Source organism: Ostrea edulis, chromosome 2 (assembly GCF_947568905.1).
Source record: "Ostrea edulis chromosome 2, xbOstEdul1.1, whole genome shotgun sequence".
Classification (NCBI taxonomy): domain Eukaryota; kingdom Metazoa; phylum Mollusca; class Bivalvia; order Ostreida; family Ostreidae; genus Ostrea; species Ostrea edulis.
The window spans coordinates 55,927,971-55,942,096 of NC_079165.1; the positions used below are offsets into that span (position 1 = coordinate 55,927,971).

At 36.6% G+C, this 14,126-nt stretch overlaps 1 protein-coding gene across 2 annotated transcripts in view; it reads right to left on the bottom strand.

Annotated features, from left to right (window-relative positions):
- The window catches only part of LOC125679219 (putative leucine-rich repeat-containing protein DDB_G0290503), a 54,664-nt gene that overhangs the window by 20,261 nt on the left and 20,277 nt on the right, over window positions 1-14,126 (bottom strand). Inside the window, exons 5-6 of one of the 2 annotated variants that reach the window (XM_048918261.2) lie at window positions 11,261-11,386; window positions 2,697-2,822 (exon numbers count right to left, since the gene is read on the bottom strand). In XM_048918261.2, coding sequence (XP_048774218.1) covers window positions 2,697-2,822; window positions 11,261-11,386 — 252 coding nt within the window. The remainder of the gene's footprint in view (window positions 1-2,696; window positions 2,823-11,260; window positions 11,387-14,126) is intronic. The other variant, XM_048918262.2, reaches the window with a different exon arrangement.

Sequence of the window (14,126 nt, forward strand, 5' to 3'; positions counted from 1 at the left end):
GAACTTACCTTTCGATTCAGTGCGATTAAACCGGAAGTAAGACAGTCTAGCGAAATTCTTAGGCACTTGGAGGTGTAAAAACATCTTTTTCTTCGAATGAACGGCATTGGAACGGAAAGAAACCGTACATATATTGAAAGTAAGGTATATGTGAACGATTCATCGCGTCAGGCCGTTTGAGTTTCTCAAACGGCCTGACGCGATGAATTTATTCCGAGCCCACAATAACCCAAACCCGAATTTGCCTCAAAAAGAGTGTCCTACCCTTCCTTTTTTATACATGCACATACTATATATTTACATTAACTTCCAGTGCCCGTGATTACATGCTGTGCATTTGTGTCCTTTTTCTTGTAATATTTGTTTAGATTTTCGTCAGCCACATTACGGTTTGAAAATCCTGTGCACATAGGAACATGTTCGTGTAAACAAACGGAACTACAGTGATCTCGGAATAAATTCCCTTCTTTAAGTCGTAACTTGCAAATAATAGAAGTTATGATGAAAATGACTAATATTTGTTATAATATATGTATCACCTTTAACCCCACCCCCCCCCTCAAGGAAACAACCCCCAAAAATTGAAAAGCAAAAAAAAAAAAAAAAAAAAAAAAAAGGAAAAATATTGGACATGAACTCGGAATGATGTATAGTTTAATTGTAAGATTACCGTGCACCTAAACCACTAGGCCACCCAGGCATGCAAGTTTAAAGGATTTATGTTTGACAGGCTGCTAAATCTCAAGGTAAATTTTGAGAACGATTTTTTCATATTTTATCCATTTTCAACAAGAGGGCCACCTTAAACCAAATTTCCTCAAACGGACTTATATAGTCATAATCAAGTAAAACAATTTCAGTGTTTTATTTCTGGTTTATGGTGGCCTTTTGCAACAGTTTGCAATTTTTTATGCCCATTACCTTACATCTACTATGTACTCTATATAATCACGGTGATGTTTATGCTTATTAAATAAAGATACTATCTACATATAGATATCTTTATTAAGTAATTTGGGTAAACACAAGTATAAACTGACATTGTGTAGCAGAATATTTGTAAAAAATGATATTCAAGAAAAAGGTATTTATGTAGGCGAAATTGCATACCAAGTGCGCTATACCCCTTTGTATCCAAAACTTTGATCCCCTGTTATGTTGGTCAGAAATAATCCAACACGGGTTCTTTGTATCTATACATATATGTTTATTCTGACTACACTAAGATACATCTAGCTACATTGACTACAGGATACAAAACTCTTAGTTCTAACACTCTCCCCTATAACTCCCATTCTCCATTAACCACCTGTCGCTCGATCACTACAGCCAACATGGGAATGTTTATCTGACTGCAAGCTTTGTTTACTCAACACCCTATTGTGATGTTAACAAGCTTTCGTGTAAATGTAAACTTCTCTTGTCCAATGATTCTTAAGAAGATTTTCCCAAGTGGTATGTAAAACTCTGATCCCCTATTGTGGTCCCCAGGGGAGGGGGGGCATGCTTTTAACAAACTTGAGTCTGCACTATGATTTTTAATAATTTTCCCTATTAATTTGTATGTAAAACTTTGATCCCCTATTGTGGTCCCACCCTACCCCCGGGGTCTGTCATGTTAACAAACTTAAATCTGCATCAGGAATTTAAGTTTTGATGTAAATTTGTACTCTCTTGGCCCAGTGATTCTTAAGAAGATTTTCTCCTGTAAAAATTTGATCTCCTATTGTGGCCCTAACCTACGTTCGGGGATCAAGGTTTTAGCAAACTTGAATCTGAACTATGTCTTGAAGCTTTCATGTAAATTTCAGCTCTTTTGGCTCAGTGGTTGTTGATAAGGAGATTTTTAAACGACCCCATTCTAATTTTGCATTTTGTGATTATCACCCCTTTGAAGGGTCGCGACCCTTCCTTTGAACAAACTTGAAAGCCCCTCACCCAAGGATGCTTTTTGCCAATTTTGGTTGAAAGTGGTCCATTGGTTCTGGAGAAGAAGTCGAAAATGTAAAAGTTTACAGACAGACGAAGGACAATAGGCGATCAGAAAAGCTCATTTGAGTTTTCAGCTCAGGTGAGCTAAAAAAAAAAACAGCCCCTGACTCAGTCAGAAAAGGGCCCGCAGAAAACTTAATTTAAATATTATGTGTACTAGTACTAATGGCAAAGAGTGTTTGTAATGACAGAGGTGTGGTTATGGTCTTTTCTCTAATCAGCATTTCCATGTTCAGCTGCAGGATCAACTATATATATATATATATATATATATATATATATATATATAAAAGCCGTAAGTGTAGTAGTGTAGATGGGAAGGTTTGCTATAATAATCATTGGTCCTTTGACCAAAATATATAGGTGTCTACCTTTCACGATCAACTACTTTGCATAGAATATGAAAATGTTTTATTAAAAACAATGAATACATTTTAAAATCAAAGACCCAATACCTCTATTGGCGGCCATTATCATTCTTAACTTAAGTTTTCTTAACAATGATGATGAAAGACTACACTTAAAGTTTAGAACTGTTTAAGAATTTTCTTACACTTCAGTTGTTTTATGAATAAAACTAAGTAGAAAAACTCAATATCTTAGAATTGCTTATGTGTTTTCATTGGTTTAAGAATTTTCTTATACTTAAGTTCATTTTAAGACTTTATGAATCCCAGCCCAAGTTGTCCATAACATACACTTACCTGTCGACTTTTGTCTGTAAATCATTGATATTTCCCTGTTCTTGAGCAAGCTTTAATTCTAGATTCCTACTTTCCTTTGTCACTTTATCGCATTGTTCTCTCAGCTGAGTGTTATCCTTTTCAAAGCTACAAAATGTGAATGATATCAATCTGGTTTTAAAATGAACAGATAAACTGATTGGTTTGACCGGTCGACAGGGGATGCTTACTCCCCCTAGGCACCTGATCCCACCTGTGATATTTTAGTGCGATTAACACTTGATAGTTTTAGTGTTTGTTTCACAGCAAGATCCTATAGCTCATGAGTCTTTACACCTATATATATATATATATATATATAATCCAAATAGAAAGAGTTGATATCACACAGTCAAAATAATTCAATAAAAAAATCAGGAAAATATACAGTTCCAAAATATATTTAAATATATTTTGGAACTGTATATTTTCCTGATTTTTTTATTGAATTATATATATATATATATATATATATATATATATATATATATATATATATATATAAGGTATCATTTTAAAATATTTATCGGGATATAAATACGGGTTGGTCACGTGATCAAATTCGATTTTTGATTTGATCATGTAACAACCCGTATTTATATCCCGATAAATATTTTAAAATGATACCTTATTACTTATTACTTATATTTACATTTTTGGTCGGTAACATTGCTGAATTGTGTTAACAACACGTTTCCATACATTTCAAATTGTTGACGTCCACAACGAAGCGTCATAGATGTTCAAAATGACGACAACACAAAACAAAGTTCCATAAAATGAAGAACTGTTTTAATTATTAAGACGATAGGAAGCAAGTATATCAACATATACTTATACATTAACTCGGGAGTATATAATGGAAAACTCTTCCATATATCTAATTTTAGGGGGTGGGGGGAATTATGATTTAAACGGGGGTACGCAATGTTACACTTACAGTTGTGATGCGCTTTCACTTTTGAAAAGTGAAGACATTGAAGACCGACTTTGAAAGATATTCTGTGGATATTACGGAGTTAACAGAAGACCGAGATGGAGGTACATGAAGAACAGGGCGGCAGTCGTCAGGTGTAGGCAAATCATTTATAGACAGGACAGAGGACGCAGCTCAGATGAATCTCCGGAAAGAACTGAACATCGCGTCGCAGAGAATGTGGAAGAGCACGAAGGTAAGGGACGGTTTGGATTTGGATATGTAATTGTTGACAAACATGAGCTCACTGAACGTTAATTCTTTTGACTCGATAAATTTCTGTAATCAATCACCCATGGCTGCTGTGGTACGGAAGCAGTGTGGTGTGTAGGTCTTAAAATTAAATTAAAATGCACTTTGACGACTTATCGGCCATACATCCTGTGAATGACCTTTTTGCTAAAGCCTAATGTCATCGTCTTACGGTCTAGCAGTAGGTACAATTCCGCATCACCGATGACCAGGGTGAAGTTGTAGCAGACGAAAATTTAGACATACAATAGTAAAACATTGTTTACAGAAATGCTTTTATCAATTATGGATGAAAGTCCACTGCTTGGAATACAAATAAAACCGTAAATACATTTTGTGATGTTGATTTCATCTGTTGATAGATTTCTGTAGTAAGTGAGAGCGATTGCTAAATGTGTATTGCCTTAGTAAAAGTAGTACCTGTTACCTACTTTTAACAAATGTTCATACGCACAGCCCTTAACTCTGTTGACCCCGTAGTGGATATATGCAGGGCTATGATATACATGTATATGATATATATATATATATATATATATATATATATATATATATATATAACTAGATTTAAACTCGGAGAACATGATGACGGCGATGACGATCAGTACTTCCAATCACTTGTGCATCACTATATCAGACAAAATGTTCACTTAATCTGTGGTTTGGGATCATGAATATCTGTCTGATCATCAACAGCTTTTCCGTCCTTGACATTGGTTAAATGACCAGATAACTTAGCAGAGTCATTACACACGTCATGTCATTAAAAACTTGTGTACCTGTAAGAACTTACAAAATATAATTCATTACACAGATAACCTTGATAAATATTTCTAACAAATATTTGTGGTCTAGAGGTAGATCGTTTGCCCCTCATGTGGGAGTTCGGGGTTCGAATCCCGGCCACGAAATACCCAAGTCGTTAAAACAGGTATTGATAGTTCCATCGCCAAACGCTAAGCATCAGGTGTGAATGCCATGGCTCCTCAGAGATGACCTTCAAAACGGATGTCCCATGTCACAGTAGGTGTGGTACGATAAAGAACCCTCTCTGCTCAATGGTCATAAGCGCCGAGCATAGGCCTAAATTTGAAGCACTTCTTGGTGACGTCTCCATATGATTGAAAAATTCTCGAGAGAGATGTTTAACAAGATACAATCGATCAATCAAACAAATATTTCGACTTTTTGCAGTGGTTATAACCTTGGCTTACTGGGCCTGGTGCAAGGTCATGGAAACTTTGTTTGGTCATTAGCTAAGTGTGAGTTTCTTCTAATGTATGTGTTATATAGATATAACTAATCAAATATTTCAAACTTGGATTACTAGTGACCTTGACCATGGTTTGAGATCTTGATACACTTTCCGATCATAAGCAATATACATATGTAGCACACTGTCCGATCATAAGCAATATACATATGTAGCACACTGTCCGATCATAAGCAATATACATATGTAGCACACTGTCCGATCATAAGCAATATACATATGTAGCACACTGTCCGATCATAAGCAATATACATATGTAGCACCACGATGGGTTTCTAATGTCTCCATTTCAAAGTCGTGGCCAAAAATTGTTTTCTATAATTATTTTGATCTTTATTCAACTTAACAAGAATCACTATATACACCATCTGATCATTAGTGCCAAGTATGATTTATCAATATTATTAATTAATTCGATACGCAAGAGCTTGTTCTACTTATGGTCGGTTTTTAAATACGATCTATCATTACGTCAAATACTATCTGACGTGTTACATAGCGATTGTTAGGCCGTTCTTGGCACACTGGTTTTGACTACAGATAACTCCGTTTAACTCATCAAGATATAGGACTCACGGTGAGTGTGACCGGTCGACAGGGAATGCTTACTCCTCCTAGGCACCTTGTATCACCTCTGGTATATCCAGGGGTCCATGTTTGCCTAACTCCCTATTTTGTATTGCTTATAGGAGTTATGAGATTAATCACTGTTCGTTATCTTCACCTTTCATCTGCATTACCACATGTGTTCCACAGGAATTATCTTACCGTGTAACAGTTACCTTGACATTGGTGAAATGATTTGGTTCACGGTCACAGATGTTATAAACACTATACAGATATTATAAATACAATTTCGTTTCATTGCAACCCACAATCGATAATTCATATTTTACGCTTATTGCTTTTTTAAACAGTCTTGAAATGGGGAATTCATTGCTTCTCTTCCAGTCGTTCGGTTTCCAACTGTTTTTATCTTGATGTAAAAGAATACCCATTATTAATATATTTCGTATATATTTCCATATTCTGTCACATTTCAAAAAGTATACAAACTTCTTCCCATACAAGGGATACCTCCCAATCACTCTAGATATATCACTATCGGTTATATACTGTTATCTGCAACGCGTTGCGTATACGTTTTAGGGTAATAAAATCCCGAGTATACATTACGATACCAAAATATACATCGGGTCCGTATTCTCTATAAGAGATTAAACTGACAAGAAAAATTTTCTATGAATATCAAATAAATTGCATAGAATATAGAGAGATTTATGAACAATATCGTATGCTTCATGCGGCTTATTCCGTTTTACCATTTCTCTTTGAATTCATTTGTTTCTCTTTCATATATATATGTCTACATGTATATCAACATTTTAACAAAACATGTGCCCTAATTATCATAGATATTATTTACGAAATTAAAATATCACCATCATGCTATTATAGCATCTAACATCAAGACTTCCCCTTTAAGTACATTTTATATTGATTAGTAAGAATCGTCGTCCTATATATATATTCCTGTTATTTGCAACGCTCTACGAGAAAATCGAGGATTTTACTGTGGCGCGTTGCATGCAACGCGCGAGTTATAGAGAAGGGCTTTCTTCCATCCAATAAACTTATTTAGCTTGATTCCCCCCAAAAGAAACCAAGACCCGTTTTCTCTGATATGGTACCCCCCACGAAAACCCTCTTCCCATGGAAACTTCCCATTTATGTACATTTTATATTGATTTCTAACAGAGGAAATAAGAATCGTCAACCTATATATACTCCTGTTATTTTCAACGCTCTACGAGAAAATTGGTCATTTTACTGTGGAGCGTTGCCTGCAACGCGCGAGTTATAGAGATGGGCCTTATTCCGTCTACTAAACTTATTTAGCTTGATCCCCCAAAAAGAAACCAAGCCCCATTTTCTCTGATATAGTACTCCCCAAGAAAACCCTCTTCCCGGGGAAACTTCCCCTTTATGTACATTTTAGATTGATTCCTAACCGAGAAATTAAGAATCGTCGCCCTATATATATACTCCTGTTATTTGCAACGCTCTACGAGAAAATCGGGGATTTTACTGTGGCGCGTTGCATGGTGGAGTATACGTCTGTTACTTTTGGTATCGTAATGTACTCGGGATTTTAGTACCCCAAAACGTATACGCAACGCGTTGCAGATAACAGTATATATCCTCACTATCACCTCCTCCTGATTCTTCTATATTCTTGAATGTAAAATTAAGCATATCTTACGTACAAATGCACAAACTTTATATAAACAAGAGATGTTTGTAAAACACACATGCCCCCCATGGTGCAAAATTGAAAAGAGTTATACACACACCTCATTTAATTGATAGTATTATCATCAATTCAAAATATTGAGCAGACAATATCTTCCTATGTCAAGAGTGAATAGACCATGTGACCTAAAATTCAATAGGGATCATCTACTCCTTATGCTGTACCAGTGTACCAAGTTTGGTACGTGTCAATCAAGCAAATAATTCTTAAAATATAGGAGACAATATATTACTATTTCCAGTTCAACTATTGACTTTTGACCTCAAAATAAATATGGGTCATCCTCTCCTGAAGATGTACCAATGTACTAAGTTTGATGTCTGTCAAGTAAAAGGGTTATCAAGATATTGAGTGGACAGTTTATTACTATGTCCAGTTTGACCCTTGACCTTTGAGCATGTGACCTCAAAATCAATAGGAGTCATCTTCTCCTGAATATACACCAGTGTACTATTTCAAGTTTGATGTCTGTCAAGCAAAGGGTTCTGAAGATATTGAGCAGACAGTATATTCCTATGTCCAGGTTGACCATTGACCTTTAAACATGTGACCTCAAAATCAATAGGGATCATCTTCTCTTGAAGATGTACCAGTGTACCAAGTTTGATGTCTGTCAAGCAAAGGGTTCTCAAGATATTGAACGGACAGTATATTCCTATGTCCAGTTTGACTCTTGACCTTTGCTCATGTGACCTCAAAATCATTAGGGGTCATCTTCCCCTGAAGACGTATCAGTGTACCAAGTTTGATGTCTGTCAAGAAGAGGGTTCTCAAGATACTGAGCAGACAGTATATTCCAACGTCAAGTTTGACCCTTGACCTTTGGTCATGTGACCTCAAAATCAATAAGAATAATTTTCTCCTGCAGATCTATCAGTGTACCAAGTTTTATGTCTGTCAAGAAAAGGGTTCTCAATATATTGAACGGACAGTATATTCCTATGTCCAGTTTGACCCTTGACCTTTGACCATGTGACCTAAAAATCAATAGGGGTCATCTTCTTCTGAAGACGTACTAGTGTACCAAGTTTGATGTCTGTCAAAAAAAGGGTTCTCAAGATATTGAACGGACAGTATAGTCCTATGTCCAGTTTGACCCTTGACCTTTGACCATGTGACCTAAAAATCAATAGGGGTCATCTTCTTCTGAAGATGTACTGGTGTACCAAGTTTGATGTCTGTGAAGCAAAGGGTTCTCTAGACATTGAATGGTCAGTATATTCCTATGCCCAGTTTGACCCTTGACCTTTGACCATATGACCTCAAAATCAATATGGGTCATCTACTCCTTAGGATGTACCAGTGTGCCAAGTTTGATGTCTTTCAAGCAAAGGGTTCTCGAGATATTGAGCGGACATTATATTTCTATTTCCAGAGTAGATTGACCCTTGACCTTTTGACCTGAAAAACAATAGGGGTCATCTTCCATTCATAACCAACCCACATATGAAATATCATTATCATCAAGTGAATGGTTCTCAAGATATTGAGCGGACAACATGTGGTCTACAGACCGACAGACCGACCGACCGACAGTTGCAAAACAATATGCCCCCTCTTTTTCAAAGGGGGGCATAAAAAAGAAGATAACGAGCAGCGATCAATCTCATAAATCTTTAAAAGAATACAAATCGGAAACAATCCAAATAGGGACCTTTGGTCTGAATTCCTCGACAGAAACTTTTAAAAAGTTGAAACTTGAACTAAAGTCTGATATTTTGTTCAAATTTTGGTTTCTCAAGCAAAAGGAAACTCAAACATAAGTCTGAGATTTTTCGAGAAATCTAAGCGTGAACAGGTGCTTATGAGGAGTAAGCATCCTATGTTCACTGGTCACGCTTACCGTGAACCCTTTATCTTGATAAGGTGAACAGAGTAATCAGTAGTGAAAATCAATATGAACATCCAATCAGTAAGTATGAAATACGTCAGAAATCAGTCTACCTAACGATGAACTGTATTTGCAAATAAGAGTCTTAAAATGACCATAGAATTTGTGAACAGCTGACTGTTCAAATCCCTTTACCATCATCTTATCTGTCCATAACTTGTCTCTATTTAGAAATTGATCATATGCAGAACATGCTCTCGCGTATCGAATCAGTTAGGAGTTGTAAACATCATATGCAGGTGAAAATGGAGTATTGTTACATGAATATGGGAAACTGACGATGGAAAAGCTCCTAGTGTGCCATTAACATGATATTATATGCCCAGTGAAACATATGTTGAAGACGCTGTGACGTCTTTTAATTCGATTTCACTGAGGTATATTGAATCAAGGTATGAATAAAATTGAATATTGTTAATAGATAAAACGTCATCAATATATCTAATGTTGAGTTGAAGGCCACGGCAAAATATTTTCTCTTCTCATGTATGTTTTTAAATACATTCTGTCTCATAAGAATACATAAAACAGGTCAGCTAATAATGGAACACAATTCGTCCCCATGGGATTCCCATAGGTTGTTGGATGATCTGATCATCAAAACTACGTAAATATTGTAAAGCAGCAGTCAAACCTTACGAACGTCCAGTGGATAACAAAATGTCCAATCCGTTCGTTTGCGTTTCTTGTCCCTTTCTATTTCGGCGAACGCGTTCCTTTTCCGGCGAAGTACGGTGTATCCAGCGGAAAGTTTTGAGCATGTTCAAAACTTGTAACGGAGACCACCGAACTATGGGGTTCGCTTAGTATACAGCAGCTATGCCTTGTTATGCGTTTTAATCGGGACTCATGCGTTTCTTTTCCTGTACTTGTCCAGTTCGCATCCGTTAATGACCGGTGGACGTAAGTCACGGCCGGACTACTACCGGGCATGCAGCGGGTCAACCGATTGTCTAATGGACAACAACGGCATGTGTACCGACAAGAAACGCATGAAACTGGCGAATATCGATTGTCAAACGGAGGTCCACGGTACCGATACAAGTCGGTTCGTCTAACGTTGAAAGAAAGTTATGTCAGTTTCTCATGCAACACCCCCCACCCCCCAGTTCGTTTAACCTGGTAATCATCCGTTATTCAGACGGTAATACCCGTTAATAGAGCCTTCGGGAATCTCTCCTGATTCAGACAGAGTTTCTACATGAGAATCGTAGGCGGTCTGCTCTCCCCAGCATTGTCAATGACAGAGGAAGGAGATGGGAGTCTTGTAGCATTGTCCTGCCTTTACTTTTCCCAACACCGGTATACCTTACTTTTGGAGTCATCATGTAAATATATCGGCAAGAGTGATAAGTCTGAAAAGATATATATCCACTTTCGATTTATATGCGTTTTGTCAGTTACGTGACTGGCGCAAGTCCATTTGTCTAATATTAATATAATGTTATATCAGTTTCTCATGCGTGCCACCTTCGTTTAACCCGGTATTTGTCTGTTAATCGACCGATAATTGCCCGGTACATGTCCAGTAATCGTGCGGTTATTATGCGTTTTCGACGTTACATACACCGATCACAGGAACCCTGGGCAGCAGCGGGAACGACTTTCACCAACGGACAGCATTATGTGACAATTCTTTTCATCCGTGAGACGTCCGTTTATGTTATCCGGTAAGGTAAAACTGCTCCTTAAACGAGGAACTATAGTATCTTTTCAATATTTACCTCAGGTTACTATTGCATAGAATAAAATAAGTTTTCAAGAAAGTAATTTTTGGATGACTGAGCACAAACCGTACTTCAGGATATTAGACGGTCTGAGATGTTTGCCTTACAAGTACCTTGCGATTCTAGCATCCAAACCAGCGATGATTTTTTCATCATCATCAAGCTTCAGCTTAAGATTGTCCCTCTCCGATTCAACTTTCTTTCTTTGTTCTTTCGAGTTGTTATTTTCGCTTTGTAACCTTTAAATGATATAAATTTTACACTTACAGACATTAAATTTTAACTTACTTAGAGACACTTTGCTTCACTTGTAAACTGTTGTAGATTGTTATAAAGACCATAGAATTTGCGAAATCCTGACTTTAAACGAGATTGTTGAAAATACTGTAACATCAGCTTGTTTGTCAGTAGCCTGCTTTGATTTAAAAGCTGTTCATACACAGAACATGCTCTTGTGAATTAATCAGTTGAGACAAAAAACATCATATGCAGTAGCTGTGAGTTTTCGGGTTGCAAGGGGTTTTAATGATATTTGAAGGTATGTTTGGCCACAGGTATAGAAGAAAAATATATTAAGATTTTTTTTATATTAGATTTATAAGACGGCGATGCAAGAATACGATATGTGACCTCAACAGAGCGCCGTGAATCGAAGGTTTTTTTTATAAGGGCTGGATCTGTAGCTCTCTGATCTGTCCCAATATTTGGGAGTTGAACTATGTTCAATCTCCCTGGGTCATCACGCACTTTTCTGCGCAGTAATTTGTATTGATTTGTATAGCGGTCGTCAGCGGGGGTTCTGTGTCAGCTGATTTACTCCTAGGTAAATCAACATAAGCTTTTATAAACATCCGCCATTAAATAATCCATGTAACTTTTCTGAATTAATCTAATTTTGATAATTGACATGTAAATAAATGCAATGATATTGTATTCAAATCAATTTGAATACAAGATTTCGATCAAATTGATACTGATATACATAGAAAAATAAAAGATAAGGTTGAAAATTATCGTTTGTAGCGCAGCGTCACCTATAAACATTGATAGGGAAACGAACGACAACTGCACACAAGCCCTATTGACACCGTGGCGCGAAATATCGAATATGGTGCGAAACCTCAGAAAATTTACAAGAAATAACTCTACAACATTGTGTATGTGTATATATTTGGGTTTTTTTTAATGTGATATAAAAAATGCTTGATGTTACATGTAGATTGAATTAAAACACGTCATTCCCAGTCAACAACTTTCGATTGGGATCGGAATACGAAATAAAATTTCTTATATCCGGTGGCAAAGTGAAACTTCTTCATGCTTCAAGTTATTGAATTACGTAGTAATTGCACGTTACACATTAGAGAACTGTTCCTTTTAATAAAGAAAGTCACAAAATAGATACAAAATGAGTGTACCTTATTCATTACTGTTACCGAGCTTTCGTCGACTATAATCTCGAAATGGCGTGTTTCGCTGCGCTTGATGACGGTAAGGTCCACATTTTCTACGTGAGTAGTGTGATATTTGTTTATGAATTTTTTGCGCATACATGGTATGTCTCGGCTAGGAATAATGGAAACTTTCTCACCTATGTATGTAAAGACATATTAATCTCTATTTTTAAAAATGTAGAACACTTTTATCAAATGACAATGTTTGAAAACGCTTAGAGCCCCGATGTCAGAATTTCCTTTTCCAAGACATCAGTATGTCAAATTCATTATCCTTTTTGAATAGTATGTACCATATTTTGTACCAGTTATCCATTTTGAATCCCCTATTACAATGGAATTTTGTTGCACTCTGTAATGTTTGAGTGGATGTCATGAGTGTGTGTCAAACAGAAATTTTAAGAGCATGGGATAAGGTGCTGCTATGTATTACTTCACTATCAAAGTTTAACCCAGTTGCCACAATGTTGAATTTATGCTGCAAAAAGGATTGGAAATTGCTCTGGTCAAAACACATTGTTTATTTGTCTACAGATGAAAGAGACATGAGGATTCTCCCTCACAAACTGAAAAAGAAAATAGTTATGGATCTTGTACATGTATAGTTTATTAATCACTATAGATTTCCGGCATCACAAGTCTGATTCCACTATATGCTTTCCATACTGTCAGGTTCATTCACCCCCTGTTTGAGCCACAGTATAATATCCCAAATACCTTGGCAATAAATAACATTATTTGACTAGTGTTTCATTTTTAGCGGAGTTGCGATGAAGTCGAACTCGGCTTATGATCCGATGAAGTGCCTTTGGGCGGGCAGGCGGGCACGCATCAACATTTCATTTCCGCACCATAGCTCTTGAGCAAATTATAGGATCTCATTCAAACTTAGATGGATTGTCACCGTCAGTAAGATGAGAAAGCCTATCGATTCTGGGGTCACTAGGTCAAAGGTCAAGGTCACTGGCTATAAATAGACTGAAATTTGGAGAAAATTTTGTTTTCCGCACCATAGCTCTTGAACGAATTATAGGATCTCAATCAAACTTAGATCGATTAAGTAAGACAAGAAGCCTATCGATTCCGGGGTCACAAGGTCAAAGTCACAGTGGCTATAAATAGACTGAAATTTGGAGAAAATTTTGTTTTCTGCACTATAATTTTTTAACAAATTACAGGATCTCAATTAAACTTAGATGGATTATCGCCCTTGATGAGACAAAGAAGCCTATTGATTTTGGTCAAGGGTTAAAGGTCAAGGTCACAAAGGATTTAAGTCAGCTGAAATTTATGTACGCAAAATTTTGCTCCCTGCTTGATAATTCTTGAAAACTTTTCTGCCGGTTCCCTCTATGTCCATTCCTTGCGCAACTCGGCTTGTGCATTTCCGATGCCCGACAATTTTTAATTTTTTTGCATTTCATTTATTTTGAGTTATTATACAATTATTTACCATTCCATTGATCCTCTACAGGACTGTAGTATACTCAGGTGACAGTTTAGCCTATTGGACTACCTTTTCAAG